Source organism: Meles meles, chromosome 7 (genome assembly GCF_922984935.1).
Source record: "Meles meles chromosome 7, mMelMel3.1 paternal haplotype, whole genome shotgun sequence".
Taxonomy (NCBI): Eukaryota; Metazoa; Chordata; class Mammalia; order Carnivora; family Mustelidae; genus Meles; species Meles meles.
In genome coordinates, this window is record NC_060072.1 from 25,147,117 (window position 1) to 25,164,662 (window position 17,546).

The window sequence follows — 17,546 nt, forward strand, 5'->3', positions numbered from 1 at the left end:
TATCTTAATGTAATCTTCATAAGCCTCCAGAGCATCCCAATATTTAGTTCCATGCTATTTGTATTGTTTTTAATTTTATTTTTTTCAGTGTTTCAAAATTCATTGTTTATGCACCACACCCAGTGCTCCATGCAATACGTTTTTTTTTTATGGCAGAAATATTTATTACAGTCCCCAAAGGAAAGATAAAGTGCCTGATGATACTGAAAAGAGGAAGCCAGTAGAACTAATCTTGAGAAAACATTAAACATCAAAACCCGTTTAGCTATATAAAGCAAGTTGGAATTCTCCTTTTAGAAGTACCTGCTCAAGCAGTCTTGATAGATGGAAGAACATGTGCCAGCTAAGAAATGGCAGTGTTAAAGGATACATTTTTTTAAAGATTTTATTTATTTATTTGAGAGCAAGAGAGAGCATGAGTAGCGGGGAGGAGCAAAGGGAGAGGGAGAAGAGCAAGCAGACTCCCCACTGAGCAGAGAGCCCAACATAGGCTCAATCCCAGGACCCTGAGATCATGACCTGAGCTGAGGGCAGATGCTTCACTTACTGAGCCACACAGGTGCCCCAAGGATAATTTTAAGAATGAAGTCATGACTCTCGTTCAGATATAAAATAAACACAGGTCAAAAATTTTATTTAACTCATTAATTAATGAAGGACCAGCAAGACATTACAACTTATTCAAGGGATAATTAAAAGAACCACACATATATAGATAAATAAAGACGGCTGAATATACTTACAGATAGGATCCAAAGCATCTTTCTCAAAAGACAGTACACTTAAACCTCTTAAGCCCCTAGTAATAAATAAAAGTAGTCCCTATCCCTGGACTCACAAAAAGAAGAGATTTTCTTTGTTCTAGAAAGTCATTACTCTGAAGGGGGTGAGAGAATCCTACCTAAAAATTCTTTAAACAATCTTGGAATAAATGCCCACAATTTGGAGTACATAAATTTGGTGGCATTTGAAAATTTTGCTTGTTTGTGTATGCACGCTTCTGAATACTCCTTCAACTCCTGATTTTTTTTTTTTTTTTTTTTTTTTTTTGGTGGTAAAGAGCACGCACAATGGCACAAAGAAACTGCCATTTAGATATACAAATCACAGTTTGAGGGTATACAAAATTTTGTACATGAAAAAAATGGAAATGATATAGCAGCCTGAATCTAAAAATGTATCTGAATCATTAGGATATGTACAGTGTTTTCACTTAACCATTCTCCATAACCTAAATTACTACTGACAGTACTAGGCTATTAATAACCTAAATAATACTGACTGTAAAAACCACCACACTATATGATATTACTTTCCAACTTGATGGCATCTAAAAGGGACAGTAAATAACATAAAGAGGTGCTATCCACAAGGAGCAAATCTTTAATTAGAGTTCATTTACACTCCTTTATCCTCTTCATTTGTAAATTTATTCACCAAGTTTCTGAGAAGTAAAACTTGCAGTGGCCCAGAAATTAATTAACTTTTTGGACTCGGGTTTTCCACTGAACCAATGAGATCCTTTACATGCCCTCAACTTATTCATGCCAGGAGGAGATGGGGGCCAATCTGCTAGTATTCTCCTATCTCCAAAACCACTAGGCTTCTGCCAGAGGAGCAGGACTAATAATCCACTCAAGACCAGAACCCTCATGAAATGGCTCACTTTGAGCCCAAACCAGCTTCTGTCCTGAAGAGTTCTCCAAGGACAAATTGTTTTGGAACACATCTGTTTTACTGAGGTAACACCCTCAAGGGACTTGGCTGAAGTGGACCCCTCAAAATCCTACTTCCTAGGATTTTATCATAGCATAGGTAGGGGTTAAGATGATTAGAGTCAGACTCCTGGAATTCAAATACTGTCGCTCCAGCACTTACTGGCTTTTGTGACCCTAGGCAAATTATCTAGACTCTTTGAACTTCAGTTTCCTCCCTTGTGAAATGGCAATGATCATTGTCTCTACCTTGCAGGGTTCTTGTGTAAATTCAATCAGTTAATAGTTATGCAATGAACCAGAACAGTGCCCAGTACAGAGTGCTACTCAATATTATCTACTACTACTATTGTTATTATTTATCATCATCACTATTGTTATTATTCTCATTTCCCTCTGTGACTGAGGGAGGGAACATTCCCTCCATGTTCCTTAAGCTTACAGATCTTCCACAGCAACTAGAGATGACTACTACAGATAAGAACGTATTTGCCAACATGCCTTGCCTGGATGTAAACTAGTATACACCTTATAGGAAGCACTCTGGACAAACCTGAATGTCTTTCAATCCTATTCTACCCCAAATGCTGCTTTGTGACAACCAATTCAAAGTATCCTATTCCCACTTCGAATGCATAATTGGTACTCTGCCTTCTTGACAAGTTTATAAAATGTAACTAAATCCAATAACTAAGGTTGTCAATGCTCTGTTGAAAATATTTGCAGAATGAAAAAGAATTAACACATATTTGTTGAAAACCTATTATATGTCAGTTACTGGAGATTCGAAGAAATTTAATCCACAGTTTCTTCCCTCAAAGGACTTACAGTCTAGCGGAGGAGGTAGATAAGCCCATGATTACTATACAGTGTATTACATGCAGTTTTCTTATGAAATTTGCATTCGTTCCATTCATGCTTTTTTCCAGCTCTTTCAGCCAAAGCAAGGTTCTTGGCAAGAAGGTAAACGTAGGCATAGTTTGTCTTTGGCTCCTTCCCTATCCCCCTAAGACATTCCCTTCCCCTCAATCATGAAGACTCTTCCTCCTCTAGGCAACTCAGAGTCCAGTTCTAGGATTGAGAACAGATGGATATAATCCCAGCTGATATGTTTGTTGCTAATAATTAAGGATTTGCCCCTTTTTGAGCATAAGTGCATTTTTGTAGGGAACTCCTGGACCTCCAACCCCATTTAAAGCTAAAGGAATGAATTTCTACAGGAAGAATTTCAGGCAACTGGCTAACTGAGAAGAGAGAAGTCTCAAAGTACTGACCAGTTTTCATTCTTTAATCATCATTGTTTCTGCTCTATATCTAACTTTATTTTATTGCCCATACTTTCTTAGGGCTGCTTTCTCTAGTGTCCAAGTTCAGACCAATGAATGGATCATAAAACTTTTCAATTGGTTGCATTCTTGCTATATATATTATTGGGCAAGGGTCTGGAATACTCAGCCTTCAACCTTTTTGCCTCATTCTGAAACAGTATGTTTCAAGCCACCTTTTACACCAAACTCAAGTATTCTGCTTCATATTCACCATAGAACTCCCACATCTTCTGTTAAATTAAAACATTCAAACTTTTAATGGGGAAAAGGGATATTTTATTTGTTAATGAAAAGACATGTTTTCCTCACAATGCTTTCCATTCAAAGGTTTGTGCTGCAGCATTGTTGTCTGCGGGTTTTTGTCCTGCTTGAGAGGGGAAGGCTCTAATAGGCTAGCCCGTTATTAGAGTTTATCTCTTTGCATGCATAAGTAGTTCATTCTTTTAGAAGTTAATCCTTTTCTTCTAAAAGGGACATATTATCTCTTTAGAAATTAATCAGTTTTTGCCTTCACATTTTGTCTTAAATTGCTGTGTAGCATTGTTCCACTTCTAAATCATTTGTCATAGTTAAATAGAGTTCTGTGAATTGCTGCAGCTGCCTGTAAGTGGGCATTTTCCTTTGGTTCATAGAATAGGCACTGTTTGCATTCTCTTTTCACAAACATTTTTTAAAGTTCCAATGACAGTATGAAAGAAGACTCATTTGCCATTGGAATTCAATGTTGAATGGGAAAAATGAAAATAAAATCATGTATATGTAAACATGGCACAAGAAAATCACTTACTTGATGAAATTCAAGAATTTCTGAATACTGTGAAGCTGTGAAGACTCCCCCCCCCCACTAATTTTCATTATAATTTTTAATAGGACATGAGCAACAGCTGTTCCTTTCTTTCTTGGAAAGCAGTTGGGAAGCAATTTTTTTCAGGCATTCCTAAAAGAATTCAATTAATATGAGTCCTCCAAAGCATTAACTGGATTGATTTTTTGCTTCGGTAATTTCCATTATGGTGAATGTCTATAGCAAGCATTACTAGATGAAGAAGTATACCTTTATTTGGAAGGCAGGAGCTAGAATGATATTTAGTCTATAATTTCTTAAAAACGTAGCAGGGGTGGAAAACAGTAGAAGAAAAATAAAAAGAATAGAATTTATGCTCGTTTAGGTATAGTCAGTATCAACAAATGAAAGTCTGTCTTCAGAGACTATCGATTAACATTTATTTACTTCTTCATCTGTGTCACAAGAAGTGCCTGCAGGAAGGAAGGGATACTCTTCTAGCTCTTCCAAAATCCCTTTGATTTTCAGATGATCTGGAAATGTTCTGCATTGGTGTGTTGGCAGTAGGACCCAGCCACATAAGTCTTCTTTGGTAGTTCAGAAAAAATTATGGGTAGTTGCCTACAATCAACAGTATTCCCAACACAGAGAAGAAGACCTTAAAATCATAGAACCCTGGACACCTGGGTGACTCAGTCAGTTGAGCATCCACCTTTGGCTCAGGTCATGATCCTAATCCCAGCGTGGTAGATCGAGTCCCACATAGGGCTCCTTGCTCAGCAGGGAGCCTGCTTCTCTCTCTGCCTGCCACTCCCCCTGCTTGTCCTTGCTTTCTCTCTCCCTCTCTCTCATAAATAAATAAATAAAATTTTAAAAAAAAATCATAGAATCCTAAGACTGGTAGGACCCTGAATGTTGTCTAAGCCAATCTCCCATCTAATGTTTAAGTATTCTACAAATCTTGATAAGTGACTGTCCAATCCATACATACCTGACACAGCCAATGATCCAATTCTCACATTCGCTTGCCATGGCCAATTTCCTCAACTCCATGGGTACAGACTACTGGAAGTTCTTCTGCCCCAAAAGGAACAACAATGAAGAAGCAGCTTTTTATTTTTTTTTTTAAAGAAGCAGCTTTTTGAGGCAAGACCTATCTACCTTCCAGTGATAGATCTGAAAGATAATAATTTCCTCATTTTGCCCCCACCCTAGATTCCTATGTTTGTAGCTTTTAATATAAAGAAATTGTATTTTCTCTCCTTATCTATTTGGCTCTAATATATATATATTATATATCACACACACACACATATATATATACACATATTATATATACATATATACACATACATACACACATATATATACACGCACACATATATATGTTACTGAAGTGCATAGTTACTAATGAGCATGATGTTCTAGTGAGCATGCTTGTTCCAATAATTATTTAAATTAGTGGTTCAAAGTTTGCATGAGTCCTTCCCTATAAGGATGCTGAAAATTACTTGCATATAGGTTAATATTAACAACAAATAATATTGGATACAAGTAGGAAAATTTTTGACATCAACAGAATAAAGTGCTTAGTATAAAAAAGGGAGTTCTGGAATGCACAGAATAACCAAAATACCGAGGTAAACCTCTTAGATAATTAGGAGTTATAAACTTGTGGTTAAAGTCAACTCCTTTTCCAATTAGACAACCAGACACCCCTCTTCTTCAACTACACCTTGAGTATATAATCCCATTTCCCTGTTTCTAATTCATCTAATTCATGTTTGTGTATCAAACAAGAGCTATGTTTAACTTGTTACTAAAGTTTCCTTTTTCTGTTGTTTTTCCCCCCAATAAAGACCTAGTTTTACTTGCACATTTTTCACGAGCATCAAATAGTGGGTGATCTTTCAAGCTTGAACAGTAATGGTTGTATCGCTGAGGAAGGATTTCTTGTTTCAGATGGTCTAGATAATGATTTACAGCTATTTTTGGTAATTCTCAAAATGACAGCTCCTTGAATTTTTCTGTGTGCAGAAAAATTTGCTGGGCTGGCATTTTTCAGGCCCTGGGAGGCTCATCCCAATTCTCAGCATGTGGGAGCAAGGGAATGCTCTGAAATCCGTACTCCGGAGGGAAAGGACCTGTCCCCATTATCTTGTGATACATGTGAATGTTTGATGAGGTTTCCCTAGATGTCTGTGGCCTCCTGAGGCCTGGAATTTGTGGGCTAGGGCTGGGTTTTACTTATAGGCCTCCGGCATTCCAAGACCAACACTGATAAACTGACCTATAATGATAGTTTAGTTCCTCTAAAGAAAATGAACAATACTTCACAGCATCTATCTTTATACAGTACTCAGTAAATGGTTGTTTCAAAGGAGAAAAGATGCTAAAAGGCAATAAGAATGAACAACATTTTAAATTTTTGAGCTTTATCAGAAAATATATGTGAGTGCCACTGGCTGTTGGAAACCATAAGTTGGGGTAAAAACAAACAAACAAAAACAAAACCATAAGCTGGTATATTTATTTACCATATATATGTGTGTATGGCATAGAAACAGTAAAAAGGGAAGTGGAAGAAAGAACACAAGAGAGAAGATGGGAATGAGGTAGAAAGAAGGTTTTTTTTAGAAAGAAGAAAAGAACATATATTTAATATACCTTTTAATCATTTCCTTACTCAAAGATGTTCAATGACTCTTCAGTACCTACAGGATAAATTCCAGCATCCTAAGCTGATATTTAATATGTTCCATGATCTATATAGAACCTACCTCCCCAACACATGCCCTCTTTATTTATGGATTTTCCCCAGAATATTACTTTGGGGTTTTTATCTAAGGAAAATCCTACATGTTCTTTAGACACAGCCTCAAGGACTAAGAAGTTTTATACAAATAGCATTTATTGACTTTGGTCTTTATCATATTTACTTTTAACAGTTTCTAAAATGCCCCCTTCAGATAATACTTCATTAACATTAGTGGTGAATTAGGGGTGGTTTATTCTAGGAATTCTGACTCTAACTTCATCAAATATTTGTATCCTCGGTGTTCTGTATGTGGGATTATTTTTATAGGTTTTAGAATTAAGACAATTGTAAAACTACTCTTCCCACTAATTTTCATTACCTTACCAACTTCTGCCAGCTATATAATAAATGTGTCTTCACTTTACTAAACTCTTCAACTTTGGGAGAATTTTCTTACTCAATTTTTCCAAAGACTCCATTTTGCTTGAAATCAGCATCTAGCTTTTACTGAGAGTCTTTAGAGAACCTTCCCATGCCAAAGTTATTTAATAAAGGGTTTCTATTTTTTCATCATGATAAGGAATGCTGAATTTAAAAGATTTAATAAAAGCAGTAGGACTGGAGCATTTCTACCAGAAAATATGAAAAATCAGATTTCCAAGAGCTGGGATAAAAAGACCACACTCTTTTTTTTTTTTTTTTTTAAAGATTTTATTTATTTGTTTGAAGGAGAGAGAGACAGAGACAGAGATATCAAAGGAGAGCACAAACAGGGAGGAGAGGAAAAAACAGGCTTCTTTCTGGGCAGGAAGCCCAACATGGGACTTGATCCCAGGACACAGGGATCATGATCTGAGCGAAAGTAGATGCTCAACTGACCGAGCTACCCAGGTACCCCAGAAGACCACACTCTTATAGAGCAGTAAAAATTAAATTCCTGCAGATCTCCAAATCTAAGTGCAAATTTGTCTTTCGAACTCACCTGCATGTGTGAAAGGAGATGTATCTTACAACTCCATGGGACTTTACATCTAACCAGCTCCTAGGAGAGACTGTCACAAAAAGAAGCCCGAGAAAACAGGTAAGTGTAACTCATCTCACACTTGGGTATTCCAAGACCAAAATCAGTAAGTTGGGTCTATAACACTAGTTCAGTTTCTATAAGGAAAATTAACAAAAATTCTTGCAACATCATTGTACTCTAAGGAGCCAATCCTACCCTCTTAAAAAGAAGTTATATGATAATTAATCCCTAAGAACGAAAAGGACAGTTATAATTAACTTTCATTAAGTATAGAAACCTTACATTACAATACAGAGAAGTGAAATTTAGCAAGATGGCCACCAAAATCATTTATGAAATTTTCCAGATTACACCACTTAGACCTCATAGGGATCATCCACAAGTAGCCTGCAGTCCTGAAGCCCTATATAATTCCTGCATTTGAACATTTTATGAGCATAAGGTCCAGAGTAGTCATATCACAGACTTGGATAATGCATAATCCAGAGTGCCTCTACCAGTGGAACCAAAGACATATATGCTAAGAGAATTAAAAGAGAAAGGGGCTCCTAGGTAAGAAAACACAACTTACTCTGGTGTTAAATTGGGTCAGGCAGTAGTACATCAATGTACTGGGGTAGCTATTTCCAGATTTATTGAACTCTAGGGTTTGATTCCTTTTGATTCTGGCCACTTTGAGTACATGTCATTTCTAGTACTTCCTTTATCACTGCAGTCAAAATATTTTGGTTGTATTGAAATGAACTTTATTCATAGATTCTCCCTAGCCTCCTAGCACCATACCTTGGTTCATCTTGTTTCCTCTTCCTGGGAAGTCTCTTCTCTTCTACCTGTCAGAAATATTGCCCATCTTTAAGGACTAGCTTAAAACCCAACCCCCTTCCTAAAGCCCTCCACAACTATCACTCTCTGGTGATTCCTGCATCTTTTAAATTCCAACATCCTTTTATTTTCTTCAGTATTTATTGTCTTGTTTATCTGTAATTTTTTTCTATGTAAATATTTTTTATCCAGCTACATTATACTATTCTTAAACACAGAAATTATGTTTTATAATGCTTTGTGTACCAAACGTTGCCTAACATACTATATACTCTGGTGGAAATACATTAAATATTTGTTGACTAGTTGCTATCATCTATTACTTTCATGCTAATTTACCTGTTATGCTGTTTCTCAAGAAAAAACAAAACAAAACAAAACTCATAGATCGAGATTTGGAGATCCCATTCTGAGCCACTTTACAAAGCTTTCATTTGTACAGTCATGACATCATGTGTCAGTAAGTGCATGTTGGTACTGGAATTCATGGCAGTCCTTAGGTATTAGGGAGAATGATGATCCAAGAGCTTAATTTTTAGAAACTGTTGGTGAGAGTCTACAAAAAAATAAAATTAAAATTCTCATAAAACTCTCAGATCCTAGAGAATTCTACTGAAGTATGCCTCCCTGTGAGGAACACTATTTTGATAAACTCAACCACTCTGAATTGTGGGATTAAAACGAAATCATTATGGTCATTATGACATACTACATTCAAAGTCTTAAAAAATATATATATATTTGACTTTGATTTTGATATACATTTTAAAATATATATATATTTTTTATTTTGATTTTCAGTTTTACTTCTGGAAAACACATTCTAAATAAATAAAGATGTACACAAATAGCTACAAGAATATTTGTTATAGAACTAAAGTATAATATGTAAAAATATTTAAAACCTAAATAACCAAAAATAGGTGATTGGTCAAATAAATTGTATACCATACAAGGGAGCCATTAAAATGTGTGCTATAGGGGTGCCTGGGTGGCTCAGTGAGTTAAAGCCTCTGCCTTCAGCCCAGGTCATGATCCCAGGGTCCTGGGATCAAGCCCCATATCGGGCTCTCTGCTCAGCAGGGAGCCTGCTTCCCCCACTCTCTCTCTACCTGCCTCCCTACCTACTTGTGATCTCTGTCTGTCAAATAAATAAATAAAATCTTTTAAAAAATGTGTGCTATATAAGAATATTTAATGAAATAGAAAGATTATATCAATATATTATTATATGAAAAAAGAAGTTTTAAATATAATTGTATTTTGGGGCACCTGGGTAGCTCAGTTGGTTAAGCATCTGCCTTTGGCTCAGGTCATGATCTCAGGGTCTTGGGATTGAACCCCCTATTGGGCTTTCTGCTCAGCAGGGGTCTGCTTCTCCATCTCCCTCTGCCACTCCCCCTGCTTGTGCTCTCTCATGCACTTGCTTTCTGTCAAATAAATATATAAAATAAATATATATATATATATATGCACATATGTATATATTGAGAGAGAGAATGAGAAAGAGAGAGAGAGAGAGCCACCTGGGTGGCTCAGTTGGTTAAGTGACTGCCTTTGGTTCAGTGCATGATCCTGGGGTCCCAGGATCAAGTCCCGCACTGGGCTTCCTGCTCAGGTGGGAGTCTGCTTCTCACTCTGACCCTCTCCTCTCTCACGTTCTGTTTCACTCAATCTCTCTAATAACTAAAATCTTATATATATATGTGTGTGTGTGTGTGTGTGTGTGTGTGTGTATAATTGTATTTTTAAAGTACTGGAAATATAAACGTCAAATGTTGATTGAGATATGAAATCATATTTACAGATTTCCAAATTTTTTATAGTGAAGATGTAGTACTTTTGTGTAAGGAATTTGAAAAATTTTAAGGTATTAAAAATTTAAGTAAATATTTAGTCAGTACTCCAGAATTACTCATATAGGGTCACGTAACCTACAGCCAAGAAAAATGTATTATGTAAGCTTTTTTTTTTTTAAAGTTGGCTCCACACCCAGAGTAGAGCCCAACTCAGGTCTTGAAATCACAATCCTGAGATCAAGACACAAGCTGAGATCAAGAGTCAGATGCTTCACTGAGTGAGCTATCCAGGTGCCTCTTCTATGTAATCTTCTGAATTAATCAGAGGACAAACTAAAGAAAGGACCTCACACCTTGATGACTTCTTTAGGAAAGTGAATGCATGTCATATGGCTAAAGCCAACCAATGAGATAAGATTGTGGGAAGAATATTCCTTCCTAACATTGTTTGTGCCTCACAACTCTTACTTATTTTTGTTTGTAGGTCCATGGAAAGTGTATGTGTAAGCACAACACAGCAGGTACGCACTGCCAACACTGTGCACCATTATACAACGACCGCCCCTGGGAGGCAGCCGATGGCAAAACGGGATCTCCTCATGAATGCAGAAGTGAGTACCAAGCTGACAAGACTAAAAGCCTTCTTTGTAAAGTAAACTTATCTGTGGTCTGCTTGTTGTCTCTAGAAATACAATATAAAGCGGTGGGTGAAAGGCACTGTAACCTACACAAACATAGCTCATATCACTGCTCACTATGACTTCAGCCATTGGAAGCAATCATTGCTTGCAAAGTTGCCAATATGACTATTTTGCCAACGATGTGTTGCCCATTTCCTTGGACATTTTGCAGGACCTATGCACCCTTCTTGAGAAGTTGACAAAATAAAAACATGGCTAGACACAAGAGCACCTGAGGATTATGGCATAAAATTACCCTCGTAGCTGAGATAACAAATTATAATCATGAAAATGGCTATCTCAAATTCAGTTCTCAAAACAGCCCTATAAAGCAACCAGGTGGTGTTATTCCCACTGGAGAGATCAGGAAATTGAGGCTCAGTAAGATTAAGTGACTTGTCAAAGATAGTAAGTGATAGTCAGGACTTGATCCTAGCTCTTCAGTCTCCAAATTAAATGTTTCTTCCATAATACCCTGATGCCTTCACTTATGATACTTAAAATGACAAGTCAGATTTGAAATTAAGCCAATTCGTCAAGAATGAGACTGCATCACTAGGGCTAACTTTGAGTTTGAGGTTGGAGATTAGATAAGAGGGTAAAAAATATGGGAATACAAACCATTTTTTTCTTTGCAATTCAAAATGTTCAGAGAAATACGCATGCCCATAACAATGTTTATACTTAAAAACTTCAGTTTTGCAAGAATTTAAAGGCAAGTACTGTCAGTAACGTGGGAAGTCTCCTCCCATACATAATTTGGAATCCTAGTTTATTTATTTTAGTTTCTAGGAAATGTAAAGGATTTCCTCTAAACATAAATTTTAAATTATCTTATATTATGCTTTCTAAAGATTGTGAATCTCATCAAAATATCATAACATGTCAAGGAAACAATGAAAAAACAATAGCACAAACACAGTTGACCTCCAGGAAAAAGTCTGGATTCTTATTCTAAATCACTCATCAAGAGAATCTAAAGAATTTCTCCTAAATTCCTGGAGTGCCATTCTGGTCTTTCCACAGACACCAACTGTGTATCTAAATACATCTAGAACACAGAGACTTGTCACTTGGTGTTATTGATAATCTTATAAGTGCCTTTGAGAAATTGCTACAAAAGAAATAATGCAGACCCCTTCTAAAAACAAAACCAAACCACCAAAAACTCAGGCTTCTACAGGAGACTATCTTGTCCTCACCAGTACATCAATACTGAGGAATAGTGCTTCATGAAAGACAGATCAGTCTACCTGCCAAGTTACTAACCCCTGTCTACTACAAGGTTCTTCCAGGTTTCTTAGTGAGCATGAATATAGATCTGTGACTGCAATATGAGTTTTCATTTTCAAATGACGTCTTACAGTGTAGGGTTTTCTAAGCACGGTCGGGGGACTCACAGTGATGACATTGAGAAGAAGCAGGAATGGAAATGGTGAAGTGTTACTGTTAAAGAGGTAAAAAATGGGTAGCCACTCAAACAGTCTTTCCAAAACAAGTGTCAACCCCAGCTGCTAAGGAAATAGTAATATCTCTGTCTAAGAAGACGCATCCATGCTTTGCTAACTTTCAAGCACATCCTAAAACTTAATTTTTTTAATTTAAATTTTTAAAGCTAAATAAAAGGCTCTGCCTTTTTATATGCTTTTTTGATTCTTATACTGTGAAAATGTGCACTACTAAAAAAAAACAAAAAATAAAATTAAATACCAACACTGTATGTTACTTATACTTCAATAATAAAAAAAAAAAACCAACTTAGCAATTGTTTACCTCATCTTTAACAGCCTGGATATTAGAGAATGTTATTTTAAATTATTTGTTTTTCCTGCCATGACTTTTTCCCCCCTCAGCCTGCAAGTGCAATGGGCATGCTGATGCCTGTCACTTTGACATTCGCGTGTGGGAGGCATCAGGTAATCGCAGTGGTGGCGTCTGCATTGACTGTCAACACAACACTGAAGGTCAGCATTGCCAGCGATGTAAGCCAGGCTTCTACCGGGACCTCCGGAGACCCTTCTCTGCTCCAGATGCTTGCAAAAGTAAGTGAACTAGTGGTCCCCGGGGAAAAGCTTGACTTGTACAAAAGAGATGAATCTTTCCATCCTTCATATGCTGGTCCATGGGAGAGAGGTCATGAAATTCTTAATACACTCCAACACACTAGTTCATTTCTTCATTGATAAGCGGCACAAATTTTTAACTTGTTAGGTGAAAAGAGTACAATATTCATGAAGTAATCTCTTTCCTCACTCGGCATGAAGTAAAATTGTTTCCTGTAGCACCACATTTTGGAAAACAAGGTGAGAAATAAAAGAGGGGGAAAAAGGATGATGAAGAGGGAGGTATGTTTAAAATTATCTTAAAGGGCAGCTGACTGGCTTGGTAGAGCAGGTGACTCTTGATCTTAGGGTTGTGAGTTCAAGCCCCACATTTGGTATAGAGCTTACTTTAGAAGAGGGTATGTAAAATTATTTTAAAGATTTTATTTATTTATTTGACAGAGAGAGAGAGAGAGATCACAAGTAAGCAGAGCAGCAGGCAGAGAGAAAGGGGGAAGCAGGCTCCATGCTAAGCAGAGAGCCTGATGCGGAGCTGGATCCCAGGACCCTAAGATCATGACCCGAGCCAAAGGCAGAGTCTTAACCCACTGAGCCACCCAGGTACCCCTGTAAAATTACCTTAAGACTAAATATATGTGTATGACGTAGGCAATAAGCAGGCTCAAACTGATAAAGACTACTTGGGTCATTCTAGCTTTCGTCTTTACAGTGAATTTGAACACCTGAAAAACCATGGATTTGGGTGTCATGAATACACTTGGGCTGACACTGCCCTAATGTACCCCTGTATCATAAACTTAGAACATAACAATAATCCCCTACTCTTTCCCCAAATACTAAATTTTTATAGAATAGATTTTGCTTTTTTTGTAGCATAATTCCAAGAGGAGGTTTATATGAAAAAAGAGTAAATTTTTTTAAAAATAGGGGCGCAATTAACGAGACATTATCTGAAACTTGACCGTGAAGGGTGCAGTAGGAGCTTCTGCAGATGTTCAATGTGTATTAAGAGTTCATCTAAATACATGAGTAGTTAAGGAAACGACATAACTCTTAACTTGACAACAAACAATACTCAAGACTGTTAATGGAGATTGATGACCATGTACTTCCTTTTCCCACCAAGGACTCCATGTTCTAGCTCAGAAACAGTGACCAGAAGGTAGCAATATAATGGGAAATATTCATTTAAAATCTTTTTTTTAAAAATTGACCACACTCTGTTGAGGGGTGGTTTCTTTTTCTTTTTTTTTTTTTTTAAGATTTTTATTTATTTATTTGACAGACAGATCACAAGTAGGCAGAGAGGCAGGCAGAGAGAGAGGAAGGGAAGTAGGCTCCCTGCTGAGCAGAGAGCCGGATGTGGGGCTCGATCTCAGATCCCTGGGATCATGACCTGAGCCGAAGGCAGAGGCTTTAACCCACTGAGCCACCCAGGCGCCCCTGTTTTTTTTTAATTTAAAGAAAAACAATTCTATTGTTCTTAATAAATACATATTTTTAAACATAGGACAAGTGGTTTCTACGTGAAATTTGAGTGGGCTTGTTTGTTTTTCTCTCAGATTGTAGAAGACAGAAGGAGACCCAGCTCACTTTCGACATTGAGCTCAAAATTTCCATCTAATAATTTCTATCTAATAATTCTATCTTAATATTTCTCTGAAAATATGGTTTCACTCTTGCTCTTTGTACTCAGACTTTTGTTTTAATAGGTTTTGAACAGATCTAGAATAGAAGTTTCCCTGCTCCTTATGGCTATGTGACTCTGTGCCAGCTATTAAAGCTGTTTGGACTTTGATATTTTTTCTCCCCATAGGGCTGTAATGATAACTATATAAGATAAGGTGTGTGAGGGGTGCCTGGGTGGCTCAGTTGGTTAAGCATCTGCCTTTAGCTCAGGTTATGATCCCAGGTCCTAGGATGGAGCCCCACCCACGTGGTCAGGCTTCCTGCTCAGTGGGGAGTATGCTTCTCCCTCTCCCTGTCCCCCCTTCCTTGTGTATTCTCTTGCTATCTCTCTCTCTCTCAAATAAATAAAATCTTTGAGGAAAAAAAAGATGTGGAAAAAAAAAGTATGTGAACTGTTCAGTGCACTGCCTATTATAGTAAGACTTCAAGAAATGAAAACTAGTATTATAATAACTATTATTGTCCTATATGATAGAAGATGGAAAATAATATTACAGAGTCTCTACTTTTTATTGATCAAAAATACCTATGTTAAAGATAATTATTTCTTTAAAATCCACAGGACCTTAGGTAATAAAATAAAGGCTCCTTAACCCCAAGCGCTGAAGGATCTGCTTATGAAATTGCTTAGATGCACAATATATTCAGTCTTAATACCATTTTCTACAGGATATATTTAAATAGATAGAGGGGTGACTGGTTGTCTCAGTCAGTAAAGTATGTGACTCTTAATCTCAGGGTCATGTGTACAAGCCCCATACTGGGCATGGATCCTACTGAAATAATAATAATAAAATAAAATAAGATTTTAAAAAATAAATAAAATCTTACCAAAAAAGATTAAAAAAATAAAAAGTGGGCCTCTGGTTGGCTCAGTTGATGAAGCATATGACTCCTGATCTCAGGGTTGTGAGTTCAAGTTTCATTTGGGTGTAGAGAATTACTTAAAAACGAGATCTTAAAAAAAAGGAAAGACATAGTTGATAGATAGATAGATAGATAGATAGATAGATATGTGCACTGCATATCTTCAGACCACTAGCAGAAATGTTTAAAAAATGAGAATGTACTAACTACCAAGCAGATAAAATAGGAAAGGAAGTTAATTTATCATTAAGTGACTTAGATAAGGTAACTATTTTGTAGGACAACAGGCAACATTTTCAGAATTTATTTTTCAAAGATACTCTTAAATAACATTGACTTGAAACAGTATGTTGTACAATGTACCTAACTTACATATTTGTTCTTTAAGTCATTCAATGAATATATACTGAATGCCTGTTATGTGCCAAGTGTTTGGGATACATCAGGGAACAAAACAAAGTTCTCTAACCATTAAAAACAGAAATAGAAAAGGGTTAGGGGCGTCTGGGTGGCCCAGTTGTTAAGCATCTGCCTTTAGCTCAGGTCATGATCCCAGAGTCCTAGGATCCAGCCCTGCATCAGGCTCCAGGCTCAGCGGGAAGCCTGTTTCTCCCTCTCCCAATCTCCATGCTTGTCTTTCCTCTCTGCTGTCTCTCTGTGTCAAATAAATAAATAAAATCTTTAAAAAAAAAAAAAAAAGAAAGAAAGAAAGAAAAGGTTTATTGGCAAACTTGGAAACCAAGATAAATACATCTTTAAATTTTTGCTTTGTTTTCTTTTTGTTATTGTGCTATGGCTCATATTCTTACAAAATATAAAAAGGTTGCCAGCTCTATCTTTTGAAACCCTAGAGAGCCCACCACTTCAGAATTTTATAAAAAGAATGTGAAAAAGGAGATTAGTTAAAAGTTGACTCTTTATTAATGGTCACTACTTATATAACTATTCTAGAAACTTGTACAAAAAAAGAATTTAAAGTTTTGCTCCCCAAACTACCAGTTCTATAAAAACATAAGCAAAATGTGGAATTGTAGCTAAAACTAACACATAAGATACAGTGTTTTCACAATGTTTATGTACGTGTGTGTGTAAATGTATATATGTATGTATGTAGGCAAATGGTATATATGTGTGTACAAATATATTAGATCACACAAGTATGATCAGTATTGTGTTAGAGAGTGGGGAGGAGAGCCCATAGGAGGAGCAATTAACAAGAGTTGAGTGTTTTGAGTTTTGATGTAAGACCTGAGACCTGAACTTTAATAGGAATCAACATAACATGGCTAAGGGTATTCTTTCTGGAGAAAATAACCAGTGCCAAAAAGAAACAGAAGGAAGAAAGAATATGAAATATTCTGAGAACTGGAAAAAAAAATACAGAATTACCAGAGAGGCAAGAAAAAGGGAGGGAAGGCAGGAAAAGGTAAGGGAATGAGAGTAGTAGAAAAGATGGGTGGTTGGCTGGAGCTGTCCTCATCTTGGACACAGTCAGTGAGATGGACCTGACTGAACGACTTACAAGTAGTTGATAATCAGCCAATAAATATCAGCATAATTTTCCTGGGCCCTGCCAAGTTGATATTTATAGGCATTATAAATAATATAAATAGGGGTGCCTGGGTGGCTCAGTGGATTAAGCCGCTGCCTTCGGCTTAGGTCATGATCTCAGGGTCCTGGGATCGAGCCCCGCATCGGGCTCTCTGCTCCGCAGGGAGCCTGCTTCCTCCTCTCTCTCTGCCTGCCTCTCTGTCTAGTTGTGATCTCTCTCTCTGTCAAATAAATAAATAAAATCTTTTAAAAAAAATAAATAATATAAATATAAATAAATCTTTAAAAAGAAAAAAGAAATGACTACTACTGAGTCAAATTGCTAATCACTCCTAAACAAATACTTTCATGGTATTTAATGTACCAAGTAAGGAAGTTATGAAAATAAATGATATTAGTTTAGCCCTTTTAGCATAATTTGTAGGAAGTAGGTGGATTGAGGGGGAAGATCTGTATTTCCTTCTTT

At 36.7% G+C, this 17,546-nt stretch overlaps 1 protein-coding gene across 3 annotated transcripts in view; it reads left to right on the forward strand.

Moving 5' to 3' along the window:
* NTN4 (netrin 4) overlaps positions 1 to 17,546 on the forward strand; it is a 117,076-nt gene that overhangs the window by 63,623 nt on the left and 35,907 nt on the right. For all 3 annotated transcript variants that reach the window (XM_046013790.1, XM_046013791.1, XM_046013792.1), the window contains exons 4-5: positions 10,715 to 10,841; positions 12,764 to 12,952. In XM_046013790.1, the coding sequence (XP_045869746.1) occupies positions 10,715 to 10,841; positions 12,764 to 12,952 (316 nt within the window). The remainder of the gene's footprint in view (positions 1 to 10,714; positions 10,842 to 12,763; positions 12,953 to 17,546) is intronic.